The sequence below is a fragment of the Vicugna pacos genome, chromosome 15 (assembly GCF_048564905.1).
Source record: "Vicugna pacos chromosome 15, VicPac4, whole genome shotgun sequence".
Taxonomy (NCBI): domain Eukaryota; kingdom Metazoa; phylum Chordata; class Mammalia; order Artiodactyla; family Camelidae; genus Vicugna; species Vicugna pacos.
In genome coordinates this window covers 6,472,627-6,489,768 of record NC_133001.1, presented here as the reverse complement: position 1 = coordinate 6,489,768, position 17,142 = coordinate 6,472,627, and the positions used below count along the sequence as shown (strand labels likewise).

The window sequence follows — 17,142 nt, the reverse complement described above, 5'->3', positions numbered from 1 at the left end:
TTTGTTCCAGTTCTGTGAAAAATACCATTGGTAATTTAATAGGGATCGCATTGAATCTGTAGGTTGCCTTGGGTAGTATGTCCATTTTAACAGTATTGATTCTTCCAACCCGAGAACATGGTGTATCTTTCCATTTGTTTGTGTCATCTTCAGTTTCTTTCATCGGTGTCTTACTGTTTTCGGAATATAGGTCCTTTGCCTCCCAAGAGGTTTATTACTAGATGTTTTATCCTTTTTTTTAGGTTTATTTATTTATTTTTTTGATGGAGGTAGTGGGGATTGAACCTAGGACCTCATGCATGCTAAGCATGTACTCTGCTACTGAGCTCTACCCTCCTCACTTGTTTTATCCATTTTGATGTGATTTTAAAGGGGATTTCTTTTCACTTTCTTTTTATGATATTTCATTGTTAGTGTAAAGAAATGCAACAGATTTCTGTATATTAATTTTGTATCTTACAACTTCGCCGAATTTATTGATGAGCTCTAATAGTTCTCTGGTAGCGTCTTTAGAATTTTCTGTGTATAGTATTGTGTCATCTGCAAACAATGGCAGTTTGACTTCTTTTCTAATTTGAATCCCTTTTATTTCCTTTTCTTCTCTGATTGCTGAGACTAGGACTTCCAAAACTGTTGAATAAAAGAGATGAGAATGGGCATCTTTGTCTTGTTCTTGATGTTAGAAGAAATGCTTTCAACTTTTCACCATTGAGTATGATATTAACTGTGGGTTTGGTCATATATGGCCGTTATTGTATTGAGGTATATTTCCTTTGTGCCCACTTTCTGGAGAGTTTTTATCATAAATGGATGTTGAATTTTATCAGAAGCTTTTTTTTTTTTGCATGTATTGAGATGATTATATGGTTTTTATTCCTCATTCTGTTAGTGCGGTATATCACATTGATTGATTTGTGGATATTGGAAAATTCTTGCATCCCTGGGATGAATCCCACTTGATCATGACGTATTATCCTTTTAATGTATTGTTGAAGTTGGTTTGCTAGTATTTTGTTGAGGATTTTTGCATCTCTGTTCATAAGTGGCCTGCAGTTTTCTTTTTTTGTGATATCTTTGTCTGTCTTTGGTGTCAGGATGATGGTAGCCTCATAGAATGAGTTTGGAAGTGTTCCTTCCTCTGCGATATTTTGGAATAGTTTCAGAGGGATGGACATTAAACTCTTCCCTAAATGTTAGGTAGAATTCACCTGTGAAGCCTCTGGTCCTAGACTTTGTTGGGAGTTTTTAAATTACTGATTTAATTTTAGTACTGGTAGTTGGTCTCTTCATATTTTTAATTTCTTCCTGGTTCAGTCTTGGGAGATTGTCTTTTTAAGAATCTGTCTATTTATTCTAGGTTGCCCATTTTATTGGCTTGTTTTTATTATAGTAGCCTTTTATGATCCTTTGTATTTCTGTCGTGTCGGTTGTAACTTCTCCTTCTTTATTTCCGATTTTATTGATTTGGGCCCTCTCCCTTTTTTTCTTGATGAGTCTGGCTGCAGGTTTATCAATTTTGTTTATCTTTTCAAAGAACCAGCTTTTAGTTTCATTGATCTTTTCTATTGACTTTGTAGTCTCTTTTATTTATTTCTGTTCTGATCTTTATGATTTCTTTCCTCCTGCTAACTTTGGGTTTTGTTTGTTTTTTTTTCTGGTTGCTTTAGGTGTAATGTTTGGTTATTTGAGATTTTTCTTGTTAGTTGAAGTAAGCTTATATCACTATAAACTTCCCTCTTAGAGCTGCTTTTGCTGTGTCCCAGAAGTTTTGGATCATCGTGGGTTTTTTTTTTTTTTAATTTTTCTCTTGGTATTTTATTTTCTCTTTGATTTCTTCAGTGATCCATTGGTTGTGTAGTAGCATATTGTTTAACCTCCATGTGTTTGTGGTTTTTGCAGTCTTTTCCTGTAGATGATTTCCAGTCTCATAGCATTGGGTCAGAAAAGATGCTTGATACAATTTCAGTTTTCTTAAATTTACCAAGGCTTGCTTTGTGGGTCAGCATGTGATCTGTCCTGGAGAATGTTCCATGTGCACTTGAGAAGAATATGTATTCTACTTTCAAGTGGAATGCTATATAAATTTTAAATAAGTCTGTCTGGTCTAATGCATTAAGGCCTATGTTTCCTTATTGATTTTCTGTCTGGATGAACTGTCCATTGATGTAAATGGGGTATTAAAGTCCATTACTGTGTTACTGTCAATTTCTCCCTTTATGTCTGTTAACATTTGCCTTATATATTGAGATTGTCCTATGTTGGGTGCATGTATATTTACAGTTGTTATATTATCTTCTTGGATTGATCTCTTGATCATTATGTAGTGTTATTCTTTATCTCTTGTGACAGTCTTTATTTTAAAGTCTATTTTATCTGATATAAATATTGCTACAGCTTTCTTTTGATTTCCATGCAAATGTATAAGCCTTGCTTTTGTATCCATTCAGCCAGTCTGTATCTTTTGGTTGGGGCATTTAGTCCATTTACATTTAATGTAATTACTGATATGTATGTTCTTATTGCCATTTTGTTCATTGTTTGGATTTGTTTTTGTAAGTCTTTGTTTTCCTTTTCTTCTTTTGTTCTCTTCTCTTGTGATTTGATGACTATCTTTAGTGTTATGTTTGGATTCCTTTTTCTTTCTTGTGTGTGTGTCTACTATAGGTTTTTGGTTTGTAGTTACCATGAGGTTTTGGTATAGCAGTCTACATATATATATATGTAAAGCTTTTGATTTCTCCATCAAATTTGAACCAGAGCTTTGCTGGTTAGAGTATTTTTGGTTGTAGGTTTTTCCTTTTTATCACTTTAAATATGTCATGCCACTCCCTTTTGCCATGTAGAATTTGTGCTGAAAAATCAGCTGATAGTCTTATGGGAGTTCCCTTGTATGTTATCTGTTGCTTTTCCCTTGTTACTTTAATCTCTCTTTATCTTTAATTTGTCAATTTAATTATAATATATCTAAGTGTGTTCCTCTTAGGGCTAGTCCTGGATGGAACTCTCTGAACTTCTTGGACTTGGGTGACTGTTTCCTTTCCCAAGTTAATTTTTCAGCTGTTACCTCTAAATATTTTCTCAGGGCCTCTCTCCCTCTCTCCTCTTTCTGGGACCCCTATAATGTAAGTATTAGTACACTTGATATTGTCCCCAAGGTCTCTCAAACTATTCTCATTTCTTTTCATTCTTTTTGTTTGTTTCCTTTCTGTTCTCTGGTTTTGATTTCCAGTAATCTGTCTTCTAGCTCTTTGATGCATTCTTCTGCCTCATTTAGTCTACTATTGATTGGTTCCTTTTAGTTTTTAATTCATTTCAGTTATTGTATTCTTCAACTCTGTTCTTTGTATTTTCTAACTCTTTGTTAAAAACTTTTAACTTCTCTCTCTGTGCATCCATTCTCCTCCCAAGTTCTCTTACCATCTTTACGATCATTGCTCTAAACTCTTTCTCAAGAAGATTGCCTATCTCCACATCACTTATTTCTTCTTCTTGGATTTTATCTTGTTCTTTGGAACATATTCCTCTGCCACTTCATTTTGTCTAAATTTCTAGTTGAATTTTTATGTTTGTGGTAGGCTAATTACATTTCTTGACCTTGGAGAAGTGGCCCTCTATAGGACATGTCCTGTACTTCCCAGCAGTGCACTCCCTTCTTGTCACCCAAGGGCCAGGGACCAGCTGGTTCAGGGGTAGAGTCTGACCTATGTTTTTAGACTGTTCCACAGGCTGTGGGATTGTAGTTCTCTTGCTTCTGGTGTCTGCATCCTGGTGGGTGAGGCTGGTCCAGGGGCTTGTTCAGACATCCTGGAGGGAGGGTCCAGTGCCTGATCACTGGGAGATGGAGCTGGTGGAGCTGCTGCTCTAGGCATGTGCCTAGAGGTGGCTGGGGGCTCAAAAAGTCTTTAGGCAGTCTGTCTGCTGATGGGTGGGGCTTTGTTATTTATTTGGCCTGAGGGATCCGAGCACTAGAACCTGCAGGTTGTTGAGTGGGACCAGGTCTTGGTGCTAATGACCCAAGCAAGATGTCAGCCTAGAGAAGAGTTCATGCTGATAAATACTCCCCGTTACATCTGCTACCAGCTTTTATGTCCCCGGGGTTAGACACAGCTGCCCCACAGCCTGCCCAGGAGACACCCTCCAAGATCAATAAGTAGGTTCTGGCCCAGGTTCATATGAAGTTGCTGTTTTTGCCCTGAGTCCCAGTGAGCATGAGATTTTTTGTGTACCCTGTAAGAGCGAAGTCTCACCCTTTAAGAGTGAAGTTTCCCCTCAGTCCTGTGGCACTCCCACAGTTAAGCCCTGCTGGCCATCAGAGCCAAATTCTCTGGGTGCTCCTTTTCTTGCTTATGGACCCCTGGGCTGGGAAGCCTGATGTGGGGTTCAGAACTGTCACTCCTGTGAGAGAACCTCTGCAATATAATTATTCTCCAGTTTGTGAGTCTCCCCCTCTGGGGGCATGGGATTTGATTATATCGCAGTTGTACCCCTCCTACCATCTCACTGTGGTTCAGTCTTTATGTCTTTAGGTGTTGATGATCTTTTTAAGTAGGTTCTGTCTTTTTTTTTTTTTAAGTTGATGGTTGTTCAGCAATTGTGATTTTGTTGTGTTTGTGAGAGAAAGTGAGCTAATGGTCCTTTTACTCCACTGTCTTAATCCAGTAATCTTAGAAGTTGAGTATTTGAAAATTTGCTTCAACTTTCTTAGCCAAAGTTGCTGATCAACACAAACTTCTCTCCTTTAGTTTAGTACAATGTTCTTGCATGAAGATCATGTAAACCACTAACTTTTGATCTGCATCTTCATTTATTTTCTGAGCAACCACTGCAGGTTTAAATAGAACATTTAGTTCTTGATACTCTTTCTTCTCAATATGTGATGTATATCCAGAGGAAACAGCTATGCCACCACTCCAGTGATGCCAGCCTCTCAACTTCACTGAATTCTTGATAATTAAAAATTTAGTTCACTCTAAATTTTTAACATTAGGAGAAGAGTTAAATACACTTAATCTGTAGTATAACTGTAAAAAAATGTTAAGATGGAAAATAAATATTTTATTGTCAATGTAAAGCAGAAAAGCTAAATTCTAAATGATACATACTATATGCAAATATGTAAACAAATAAACAGAAGAATGATATATAGGAAATACATTAAAATGTTAACAATGGTTATCTTTGAGGGGTAGGAATTTGTCTTTTTTACTTCTATATATTTTCTTAATATTGGGAATTTATACTTTTATAATGGAAAACTTAGTTTTAAAATCTACCACAAAGAAGAGAATTAGATTTATTTTCTGTGACTCTGGAGGCAGGACCTCCAAAGACCAGTAGTAAGGGTTAACAGTGACCAAGTTTGGGTTCAATATAAGATAAATTGTTTCTTAGTTAGAGAGCCAGTTGTATATGTAACAGACTGCTAAAACCTCATCTTCTTAATAAAAGCGACCCTTATCACTTTATTTATTTAAGTTGCATCCTGCTGCAATGTCCTCTGTATTTCTAATCTTCCTCAGCATTTTCTAATTTTTTAATATTACTTGTAACTTATTGAAATACTAGATAATTTTCTTATTTAGTATGTTGTTTACTGTGTATCTCCCTCTAGAATGCTAGTGCTCTTGAAGGCATAGATACTTTTCTGTTTAGTTCACTGATACATCCCAAGATTCTTGAAAACTTCCCAAGAATCTTAAAAACTGCTTTGCACAATAAAGGTACTTAATATTTGTTCAGTGAATTAATAAAGGTTTTCTTATTAATTGTTTTGATTTTTATCTCTTTAGACCAACCTTCACTGTTGCCATATAAGCCTTCTGGTACTATGAAGATGTACTATGTTCCACAATTGAAAGAAATTCCTTCTTTGTCTCTGGATTCCAAATCAGACACCACCATTGAGAGCTCACACTCAGGTATTATGCAGAAATTGTTCAAAATTTTATTTTGTGAAATTTTATTTGTAGATTGGCTGGTTAATTCTGGAATAACATGTGAAAGCTCAGTGCTATTTAATCTTTCAGTGAAATATGGAATTTTTTATGACTCAGTCTGTGGTTCATTTGTTTAGATGTACAATGTACACTCAAACATTTAATAAATATTTGAAGAAAACTATATGAACAATTATTTGTTTGGGTTAGTGGACTCCATCTAAGACAAAAGTTTCCAAGTTTCCTCTGTTCACAGTACCCTTAGTGTTTCAATGATAGTCTTTCTCATCATTGCTTGGAATATATATAAATACATGAAGTATTTTTTCAAACACATACTAAGTTATTAGAACATAAAAATACTTACTTTTGATCTAACAGTTTAATAAATAAAAATACAGGTATGTATTTTTGTTTTTTTTGTTGAAGTACAGTTGATTTACAATGTTTTGATCATTTCTGGTGTATAGTATAGTGATTCATATATGTATGTGTGTGTGTGTATATTTCTTTTCATGTTCTTTTTCATTATAGGCTATTATAAGATATTGAATATAATAGTTCGTATGTTATACAGTAGGACCTTGTCATTTATCTATTTTATATATAGTAGTTAGTATCTACAAATCCCAAACTCTCAATTTATCCCTCCCCACCCCTATAGCCCCCTGGTAACATTAAGTTTGCTTTTTATGTCTGTGAGTCTATTTCCAGTTTGTAAATAAGTTCATATGTTGTGATCTCACTATACGTTCATTTAGAATGATGTATAACAAGTTTGGCCAGATTTGGGGGTTTTTTTGTTGTTGTTTTTTGCATATTTTTCTGAATTTTTACAATTATCAGATTGATTTTTTTTAAGTGACAAATTTTCAGCTCATGTTCATTTGTTTCTTCAACCAAGAAATAATAAAGCTCTTACTTGTTCCTGGCAGAGACTATCCTAGGTGCTACGTGTGTAGGGGTATACAAAATAAAACATGTTCCCTACAATCATGTTCAGGTAGGGAGACGGATATTAAGCAAATAGACACAAATAAGTACATCATTACAAATGATATGTCAAGAAAATAGAGTTCTAAGAGAATTAGAGGATCCAGTTTAGTTTTAGGAGCTCATAAAGACCTTTCCAAAGAAGAAACTTTTAAGCTGAGAATTAGAGGATATAAGTATGTTAGGCAGGAAGGGTGGGGGAGTGAGAGTGTTGTGGTCAGAGGGAACCTCTGGTCAGAGGGAACCTCTGCGCAGAGCTCCAGAAACAGAAAAGTTGAGTACATTTGACAGATGAGAAAAGGCAGTGTGGATAGAGCAGAGTGATGGCTAGATATGATTAAAGCTAGGTAGGTTCAAGATCATGCAGGGTTGCGTCAACCATAGTAAGGCGTTTGAATTTTATTCTAGTAGGCAACTGTGGTTGATTTACATTTGTAAATTTTATTGGGGCTGCTATCTGGAGAATGGCTTGTGGATAGAAAGGCAGGGGACCTAGGTGGGAGGGAAGTTAAGAAGTGCAAGTGAGGACATTAGTTAAAGGCTTTTGCAGTGGTCAGTATCAGAGATGGTAGCATCTAGGATTAGAGTGATGATGATAGAGATGGAGAGAAGTGGACACATCTTATTTTTGAGAAATAGTTCCTCCAGGGCTTGGTGCTAGACTACAGAGAATGAGAGAGAAGGAGGTGAAAACAATTTTTCTTTGTTTTTTTTTTTTAGTTTTTTCCAGTTTTCTAGAGTAAGCAACTGGGCAAATAAAGGTGCTTTTTACTGAGATGGAGAAGTCTAAGAAAGAAGCAGATTTGGGGAAGATGGTCAAAGTATCTGCTTCAGACATGTTAAAAATGAGATTTCTATTCCTGGTCCATCTAGAGTTGTTAAATCTGCAACTGAATGTAGACAGGTTCTGTTTACAGATGATGAGGTTGTACTGAAGGGCCCCAAATAGAAGGTGTCACTGTTCACATCATAAACATGCTGTTTTTTATGAAAACACACAGGTGGGTATGAAGGTTCCAAATCTGCTGTTAGAGTTCTGGAGCAGTAATTTTACCTCTCTTCCTCCCCCAAATATAAATCTACACTTACACATCCTACAGCCCTGCACAGATACAGTTAAATAAGTACACATACACTCATTGGTGTAAACACATATATGTGACTACACTCCCTTTCCACTGCCTCTCAGCTCCAAGGTTGATTCTCTTGCACGTCCACCCACTGCCCTCGGGAACTTAATTATTCTTCCCCACCTAACTCTGAACCTGACAAAGTCCCCTTTCTTGGAGAACAAAGGGTGGTGGTGAATAGACCTTCATGCACAGTTGTTTGTGTTGTACCATAATATATAAAAACTTAATTTTTTATGAGAAAGAGACCTCTTTTTCTCATTTCTTCCCAAAATGCTATAGAGGCTAGCTGTGTCTTGAATGCTAGAATTCGAAGCTCAGAAGAAAGATTCCAGCTAGAGATATACACTTTGTTGATCATCAGCATATAGATAGTGTTCCATGCATCGGAGAATTCATCCAGGAAGAGAGTTCTGACCCTTGAGAACTCCATCATTGAGAGATTTGGTAGAAGAAAGGACACTAAGCATTTACCAGAGAGGTAGGGAGTTGATAAAACAAAGTGAGGCCACAGAAGCTAAGAAAAAGCTCAGTGTACATATGACCAGAAGGCTTAATTAAGAGGATCCTTGAATTTGTCCTGAAAAATTCTTCATGACTTATTTATATTTGCACTATACTGATGAACTGATACTTACCCAGCTTTTATTGCCACACACATTTTACGTGCTTAGCAAACACATGGAGTATAGAATACCAGATAAGAAAGAAAAAAACATTTTCGTAGAAGATAATTCTATAGTTTCCACAAACTCTTGTGTGTCCGGAGATGTTCTTTTGCCTCTTACATCTGGCATGGATAAACTTCTCTTATCAGTTCCTATATCAGTGGATATAAGAATATTGAAATATATTTTAAAAGAAAATAAAGTTACTTTCAAATCTCATACTTCTTTATCACATAAAATTTTCCTTACAGTGTTTTGTTTTGTATTGTCAGATTAATCTTCCAAAAATGTAACTGATTACATTTTCCCTTTATTAACAAATCCTTAATGATGTTGCATTTCATGTACAATAAAATTTACTCTCTTTTCACTCTTTAGCTTGGGATTCCATGCCCTGCTGAATTTTTGTCCCAAGCAATTATTTTTTAATATCCCCCACCACTCTTTCTAATGAAATCTGTAATCCAGTCTGACCACAAAGCTGTCTGCTCTTTTTGTATACTGTTTGTTTTCCTGCCTCTTTATCTTTGCTAATGCCATAACCTCTAACTAAAATGCCTTTCTTTCTCCCTTCCTTTCAGTATTTCAAAAAGCCTATTTACTTTCCAAGGTACAGTCTACTTTCTCCTCCTCTGAAAACATTCCTCAGCTGAAAATTGTTTCCTTTCTGAACTAATGCTCTGTATGTCTCCTCTTACATCATTTGCTTCTCCACTGTATTGGTGCAATTTTGCAAGTTTCTGTCAGGTTAAGTTTGATTGATGTTTCCTTCTGATCACCCTGGAACACTCCCATTGCAGTGCCTTTTTTATAGAAGTGTTTTAAGAGGTAAATCTTTTGTCTGTTTTCAACTTAATATCTATATTTGTGTTAACTGTACTACTTTCCCATTTTTCTGTAGGATCTAATGATGCCATTGCTCCAGACTTCCCGGCTCAGGTGCTAGGCACAAGGAATGATGACCTGGCAGACACTGTTAACATTAAACATAAAGAGGGGATCTACAGTAAGAGAGTGGTTTCTAAAGCACCCTCGTCAGTGGGGAAAAAACCCTTTCAGAAAGATCATGCAGGTAGATTGGCTTTGTGTATTTTGTGGCTTTTTTTTTCCCATACATCCTATGTGAAAATATTGTCTAGTCTGTCTTTATTTCCCTACTTTGTTATGCACTTTTCTCCTAGCTATTTTATTGGGTGTACATAAGAAAGAAAATATAAAATCTTTTTTTAACATTTTTTTATTGAGTTATAGTCATTTTACAATGTTGTGTCAAATTCCAGTGTAGAGCACAATTTTTCAGTTATACATGAACATATACATATTCATTGTCACATTTTTTTTCGCTGTGAGCTACCATAAGATCTTGTATATATTTCCCTGTGCTATATAGTATGATCTTGTTTATCTGTTCTACATTTTGAAATCCCAGTCTGTCCTCTCCCACCCCCTGCCCCCTTGGCAACCACAAGTTTGTATTCTATGTCTATGAATCTATTTCTGTTTTGTATTTTGTGTTTTTTTTTTTTAGGTTCCAGATATGAGCGATCTTATATGGTATTTTTCTAGGGAAGAAAATATAAAATCTTTTAAAATGTTTAACAGATTTTTGAAAGCTGTAAACTATTTTCACTATGGGAAATGTTTCAACTTTTGAAATGAAATGATATCCAATTAAGTATGTTTTAAAGACTAAAATCCGTAGAAAATCTTGATTAAAATGCCTCATGAATTTATCTGTCAGATAAAGTAAACAAGTATCTTATAGGCTGGATTCTCCAGGAAAGCGTATGGCTCACATGGTGTTTTAAAATTTTGCTGCCAACATTTCAAAATAAGATTTTGGGTTTCTGTTGAAAAGTCAGAATATCTGCTTGTACTCACCTTGTGCAGTTATAAGCTGCTCCTGAGGCATGGCCATACTCTGTAGAGGACATACATTCTCCTCTTTGCTTCAGTCCCCACAACTCAGACCCAGTCTTTTTCATGCATCCACCTTGTCTGTCTGGCCACTGTGGATATTTGAGTTTTCAACCTTATCCCCAGGTATAGGCCCCACTGTTCAATAAAAGCTTTAAATTTTTAGGGATCTGTGTGATTTTTTCCTCTGCGTCACTGACATTGTGCTTCTTTAGTTGATATACAGTAGTATTAAGTGAAAATTCCAGGAGCCGCTGAAAATTCTGCATGTATAATTGCCTGTGTTGCTTTGTTGCATTTACATTTTTTTTTTGTTCCTGTGCGTAGCTGTTAGCCAAACAGGAGCTACTAATCCCTGGACAGTATTCAGACACAGGGTGGCTCTACGTTCCAGTTTTGGTATAGTGCTAATGACTTCACGTGATGGTGTTAATGCTGTCATAAGGAAACCAAAAGAAAGGCTGCTTATTAAAGTGCACACATTTATTTGTATAGATAACTTTTTGTTGCACCGAAAAGCACATTGAAGTCTGCTTGTAAGTGCCTTTTGAAATGAGAGAAAAGAAGCACATCTGCCAGTTAACATCGAGGCTGCCAAGGAAATCAAAAGGCAGAAGTCATACATGAAAACTCTCATATACTAGCTGTGTGCTAATGGCAATTGGGTCCCACTGTCAGACACTTGAGACGGGGTGGATATGGAAAAACTGACAGGGAACAAAATGATAGACTAAGGGAACTCTGTCAGAAGTCTGTGCAGTGAACTTACCAGCTATAACTCACCTCTAGGCCACATTTAGTAAGGATGCTATATTTGAAATAAAATCAGGCTTTGTTACCTGAGGGACCCCTGTAACCTCCCACTTGTTGCAGAGACCTCCTATTTCTATCATTGTTGGTCTACTTCCAAACTTTGCATCACTGACCCGCTACCTCACACTATATACCAACATCAATTCCATATACTTTGTAGATTTAAATGTGAAAGGGATAGATAGATAGATAGACAGACAGACAGACAGATAGATTAGATTAGATAGGTAGGTAGGTCGATCTATCTTCTGTAAGGAAATACAGAGGAGTATGTCCTTATAATCTTGAAATGAGAAAAGACTTATTAAATTGGATTTCTTCCCCCACGGCCCCAAAATAATAGCCATAAAGGAAAATATTGACAAATATGTCACATTAAATTAGTGTATTCCACCAAATAAGAGAGTGAAAGGCAAGGCACAGAGTGGAGAAGATATTTACAATACATAGTTCACAAAGGACTTACATCCAGAATATAAAAAGAACTCATATAAATCAATGAGAAAAAGATAATCAATCCAACTTGAAAAAAGGGCAAAAGACTTAAAATAGGTACTTTATAAAAGAGAATATCCAATAGCTGATGAACATATGCAGCATATTCAACTTAAGTCATCAGTAGGGAAATGCAATGACAGTATCTCTGCATACCTATTAGAATAGCTGAAATGAAAAAGATAATACCATGTTGGTAAGAATATAGAACAATAGTACTTATTCACTGCTGGTAAGAATATAAATTGGTAGAGTGATTTTGGAAAGCAATTTGCTATTATCTACTAAGTTACACTAAAGCATAACCTAGCTGTTCTGTTCCTAACTTTATACTCCACAGAGAAGGATGTGCACAAGCATCAGTAGACACACATGAATACTCTTTACAGCAGTTTTTGTTACAGCTCCAAACTGGAAATTACCCAGATGTCTATTATTTTTTCCAGTAGTGTGGATAAATTGAGGCATATTAACATTATTGAATACTAACCGGCAAATAAGAATGAGTAAAGGACAAATATATGTTATAGCACCTAATGAATCTTACAAATATAATGTAAGAGAAGAAAGCGAGACATAAAAGAAAATGTGCTGTTTCATTCCATTTATACAAAATTCAGAAGTAAAAGTAATTTGTTGCATTTAAAATGGAGTGTGATGCTCAGCCTGGGAGAGATTGGAAGAATGAGAGGAGCATGTAGGCTTCTAGCCAGATTTTTTTTTTTTAACCCGGGTACGTGTTCACTTTTTGACAATTCACTGAGCTCTGTGTTCATTTCTTGGTACATGCCTTCTGATACACAATGCAAAAGGGTTTTTTTTTTAAAGATACCTCTTTGGGGGTAAGGAAACAACAGCTAGGTGATGGAGCACAAACTTAGCAAGCACAGGGTCCTGCGTTCAATCCCCAGTACCTCCATCAAAAAAAAAAAAGATACCTCTTTTAAAAACAACAAAAAATAAGGTACTTAAAAATGAATCTAACAAAGGACATGCAAGAATAATGTAGAGAAAATGGTAAAACTTCACTAAACTATATTAAGGAGCACCTAAATAATGGGAGATTTATACAAAAATAATATATTACAGATGTCAGTTCTCACCAAATTAACTTCTAAATTCAGTGCATCACTACTCAAAATTCCAGTAGGATTTTTCATGGAACTTGGTAAGCTGATTCTAAATTTTTTATGGAAAATCAAGAAGTATATTTAAAGAGTAAGGTAAGGGAACTTGCCATACCAGACATGAAGATTTACTACATATATATATAACTTATTTAAGACCTTATTTGCAAAGGAATAAACAGAGAAAGTGAAACAAGTTTATGACCCAGAAACACCTATGAATGTAGAAACATAATATATGACAGAGATGATATCGTAATCCATGGGAACAGGAGGAACTGCTCAGTTGTGTTTGGGCCACTGATTTTATGTTTAAGAAAACATAAAACCAGATAGATCCTACTGCACACTAAACAAAAATGTAGTCCAGAGATATTAAATGTAAAAAGGAAAACTTCAAGCTTTTAGAATTTAGGTGTTCATCTTTTGACCATGAAATAATGATTTCTTAAATAAGACATATGAAACACAGACCATGAAGGAAAAAGAAAATAAATGTAATAGTATTAAAATGACAAACTTTTTGCACCAAAAGACATCAAACAATTCAAAGACAAAGACAGAGAAGCTGATTGGTAACTCATACAACCTACAAAGATGTTTTACAATAATGTTGATTTTAATGCTTCTTAATATGAAACAATTAGAAATGTACTACTCAAACATAAAAAAAGAATCAAATAATACCATTTGCAGCAACATGGATGGACCCGGAGATTGTCATACTAAGTGAAGTCAGCCAGAAAGAGAAAGAAAAATACTCTATATTACTTATATATATGTGGAATCTAAAAAAGGAGACAAATGAATTTATTTACAAAACAGAAACAGACTCAGACAAAGAAAACAAACTTCTGGTTACCAGCAGGTTAAAGGGGTGGAAAGGGATAAAATGGGAGTTTGAGATTTGCAGATACTGCTATATATAAAAGATATAAACAACAAGGTCCTACTGTATAGCGCAGGGAACAGTATTCAATATCTTGTAATCACCTATAGTGAAAAAGAATAGGAAAAGGTCTATCTATCTATCTCACTATGCTGCACACCGGAAATTAACACAACTTTGTGAATTAACTGTACTTCAGTTTGTAAAAAAATTAGAAATAGCCTAAAACTGATCAGTAGGTGAACTGATACATTAATTCAATAGATACTACATAACATTGAAAATCAGAGTCACTATGAGTAAATTCCCAAGTCATAATACTGAGTGTAAAAGGCACGTTACTTAAGGTAGTGTTATACCCTTTATGTAAGGTTTAAAGACATGCAAAACAATCTGGTGCATTGTTGATTAAAATATGCAATATAGTTGAAAAAAAAATTTTTTCAAAAATGTCCTGGAGGTTGACAGACTCTAAATTCAGTTTAAGTTTGTTACTGAAAAGAGAGAATGGTATTATTGAGGCTTTACACAGGGAATCATTATCGTTATATCTATAATGTTTTATTTATTAAGCTCTATGATAGATACATTGTTGTTCATTATGTTGTTTTTAGTCACCTCTATTGCCTTTCTGATTGCTTTGTTGAAAAATATTCGTTCTTAGAGATAGGAAATGAATCTCTTGTCAATCTAATGTATAAACATTATTAACTTTAATGACTGTATTCTAGTTGTTGTATTGGTGACTTTTAATTTATTTACCAACATATTATTTTGCACTTGAGTTTTTTCATGTGATAAAAAAGAAAAAGCTGATTTTAAAAGACCAATAAGGTAGATAAATCTCTTACAAGTATGACCAAAAAAACAAAAACCTAAGTATAGATAAGTTTAAAAGGATACAATCTCAGATTTTAAAAAATTACATGAGTACTATATATAAAATCTAGATGATACAGATACTTTTCTAAGATTACATTTAATAACGAAATTTTCTCCGTAAGTGACAAAAACTTTGAATAGGCGAAAGGACTTTATAGAGTTGTTCAAATCTGCTTTTCTGCTTTGAAAAAGATAACCTGATCTGAAGTTTTTTTATTTATTTTTTTATTTGCTTACTGTTGCATCAAATCAGCAAAGTCATTGTATGCAAAGAAATATGGAAAACTTTCCAGCCTCTCCCCAAAACTGTCACATGTTATAAAGCCCCCAAAACTGTCACAGCTTTTACGTGGTAAGGCCTGAGATGCTTTTTTTCCTAATGTATTTTGTTTGGGAGTAGGGTGGAGCAGATTACTTGTCTGTGGTGTTTACTACCTTTTCCTTCTCCGTGGGATCAAATGATGTTATTATTCCAGATGCTCAAGTTCAAGTTCTCATCACGTCAGATGAGAACCTCTCAGAGAAAAACCAGGAAAAGGAGATCTACAGTAAGAGGGTAGTGACCGAGGCTGTCCGACCTGAAGAAGAATCATCCTTGCAGAAAAACACTACAGGTAGTGGAACTGAATTATCTGCATATTACTTTCTTCCAAAAGGAGTATAAATAGAAAAGTATTCTTAGGGGTGGGGAATAGTTCAGTGGTAGAGCACATGCCTAGCATGCGTGAGGTCCTGGGTTCAATCTCCAATACCTCCATTAAAATTGTTTTTAATTTTTTTAAAAAATAGTAAAGTGTCCTCTGTTCTTGCATTCTTCAGTCCTCCTCTGTCTTGCTCATATGTGAAATAGAATATTAGCTGTAATTTTTGGTATACATTGGTGGGTAAAATGAACATTTCTGAAAGCTCTTTGTGATATTTCTGGAGTGCTTTATGAATATTGTACACAGGTTAATCTCATTGCCAGAAATTCATCACATAATGGACTTTTAAAAACTTTATTGATAAAAAAATTGATGCCATGAAATGCTGACTCTCTAATAACATTGTTGTATGTAGACCTTTGTTCTTCAAAAACTTCCTAACTACCTGTCCAGTTAATTTACTTCAATAGGACTTTGGTGATTAAAAATACCTATAAAGGTATTGCTGGATCATATGGTCTTTTTTTTTAGTCTTTTGAGGAATCTCCATACTGTTTTCCATAACAGCTGCACCAAACCACATTCCCACCAACAGTGTGGGAGGATTCCCTTTTCTCCACGCCCACTCCAGCATTTATCATCTGTGCACTTTTGAATAATGGCCATTCTGACTGTTGTGAGATGATACCTCATTGTAGTTTTGATTTCCATTTCTGTGATAATTAGCAATATTTAGCTTTTTTTTTAGTGCCTGTAAGCCATTTGTATGTCTTCATTGGAGAATTGATTGTTTAGGTCTTCTGCCCATTTTTGGATTGGGCTGCTTTTTTCTTAATAAGTCGTATGAGCTGTTTGTATATTCTGGAAATTAAGCCCTTGTCAGTCTCATCTTTTGCAAATATTTCCTCCCATAGACTTAACGTATGATCCAGCAATCCCACTCCTGGGTATATATCCAGAGAGAATCTTAGTTCAAAAAGATACATGTACCCCACTGTTAATGGTGGAACTGTTTACAATAGCCAAGACACAGAAACAACCTAAATGTCCATCAACAGATAACTGGATAAAGAAGTTGTAGTATATTTATACAATGGAATACCACTCGGCCATAAAAAAGAATAAAATAATGTCGTTTGCAGCAATATGCATGGACCTGGAAATTGTTATTCTAAGTAAAGTAAGCCAAAAGGAGAAAGAAGAATACTATATGATATCACTTACATGTGGAATCCTATAAAAAAAAAGACAAACTTACTTACAAAACGGAAAGACAGACATAGAAAACAAACTTACGGTTATTGGGTGGGGAAAAGGGTAGAAAAGGATAAATTGGGAGTTCGAGATTTGTAGATACTAACTAATATATCTAAAATAGATAAACAACAAGTTCATATTGTATAGCACAGGGAACTGTATTCAGTATCATGTAGTAACTTATGATGAAAAAATATGAAAAAATGTATGTATGTTCGTGTATGCCTAAAGCATATGCTGTACACCAGAAACTGACACAACATTGTAAACTGACTGTACTTCAATGAAAAAATATATATATATATACAGATTAAAAATACCTATAAAGGTGTGTTTAAGTTAGGATTAATTTGTCTCTGAGAGATGAAAACAAAAGCAAAATAACATTGGC

At 35.0% G+C, this 17,142-nt stretch overlaps 2 protein-coding genes across 3 annotated transcripts in view; both read left to right on the top strand.

Annotated features, from left to right (window-relative positions):
• Nucleotides 1–17,142, top strand: part of LOC102538218 (retinol dehydrogenase 12-like) — a 305,649-nt gene that overhangs the window by 242,598 nt on the left and 45,909 nt on the right. The gene's annotated exons all lie outside the window — the stretch shown is intronic.
• Nucleotides 1–17,142, top strand: part of ALMS1 (ALMS1 centrosome and basal body associated protein) — a 135,787-nt gene that overhangs the window by 79,797 nt on the left and 38,848 nt on the right. Inside the window, exons 13-16 of one of the 2 annotated variants that reach the window (XM_072937564.1) lie at nt 5,790–5,918; nt 9,629–9,799; nt 15,104–15,203; nt 15,304–15,464. In XM_072937564.1, coding sequence (XP_072793665.1) covers nt 5,790–5,918; nt 9,629–9,799; nt 15,104–15,203; nt 15,304–15,464 — 561 coding nt within the window. The remainder of the gene's footprint in view (nt 1–5,789; nt 5,919–9,628; nt 9,800–15,103; nt 15,204–15,303; nt 15,465–17,142) is intronic. The other variant, XM_072937565.1, reaches the window with a different exon arrangement.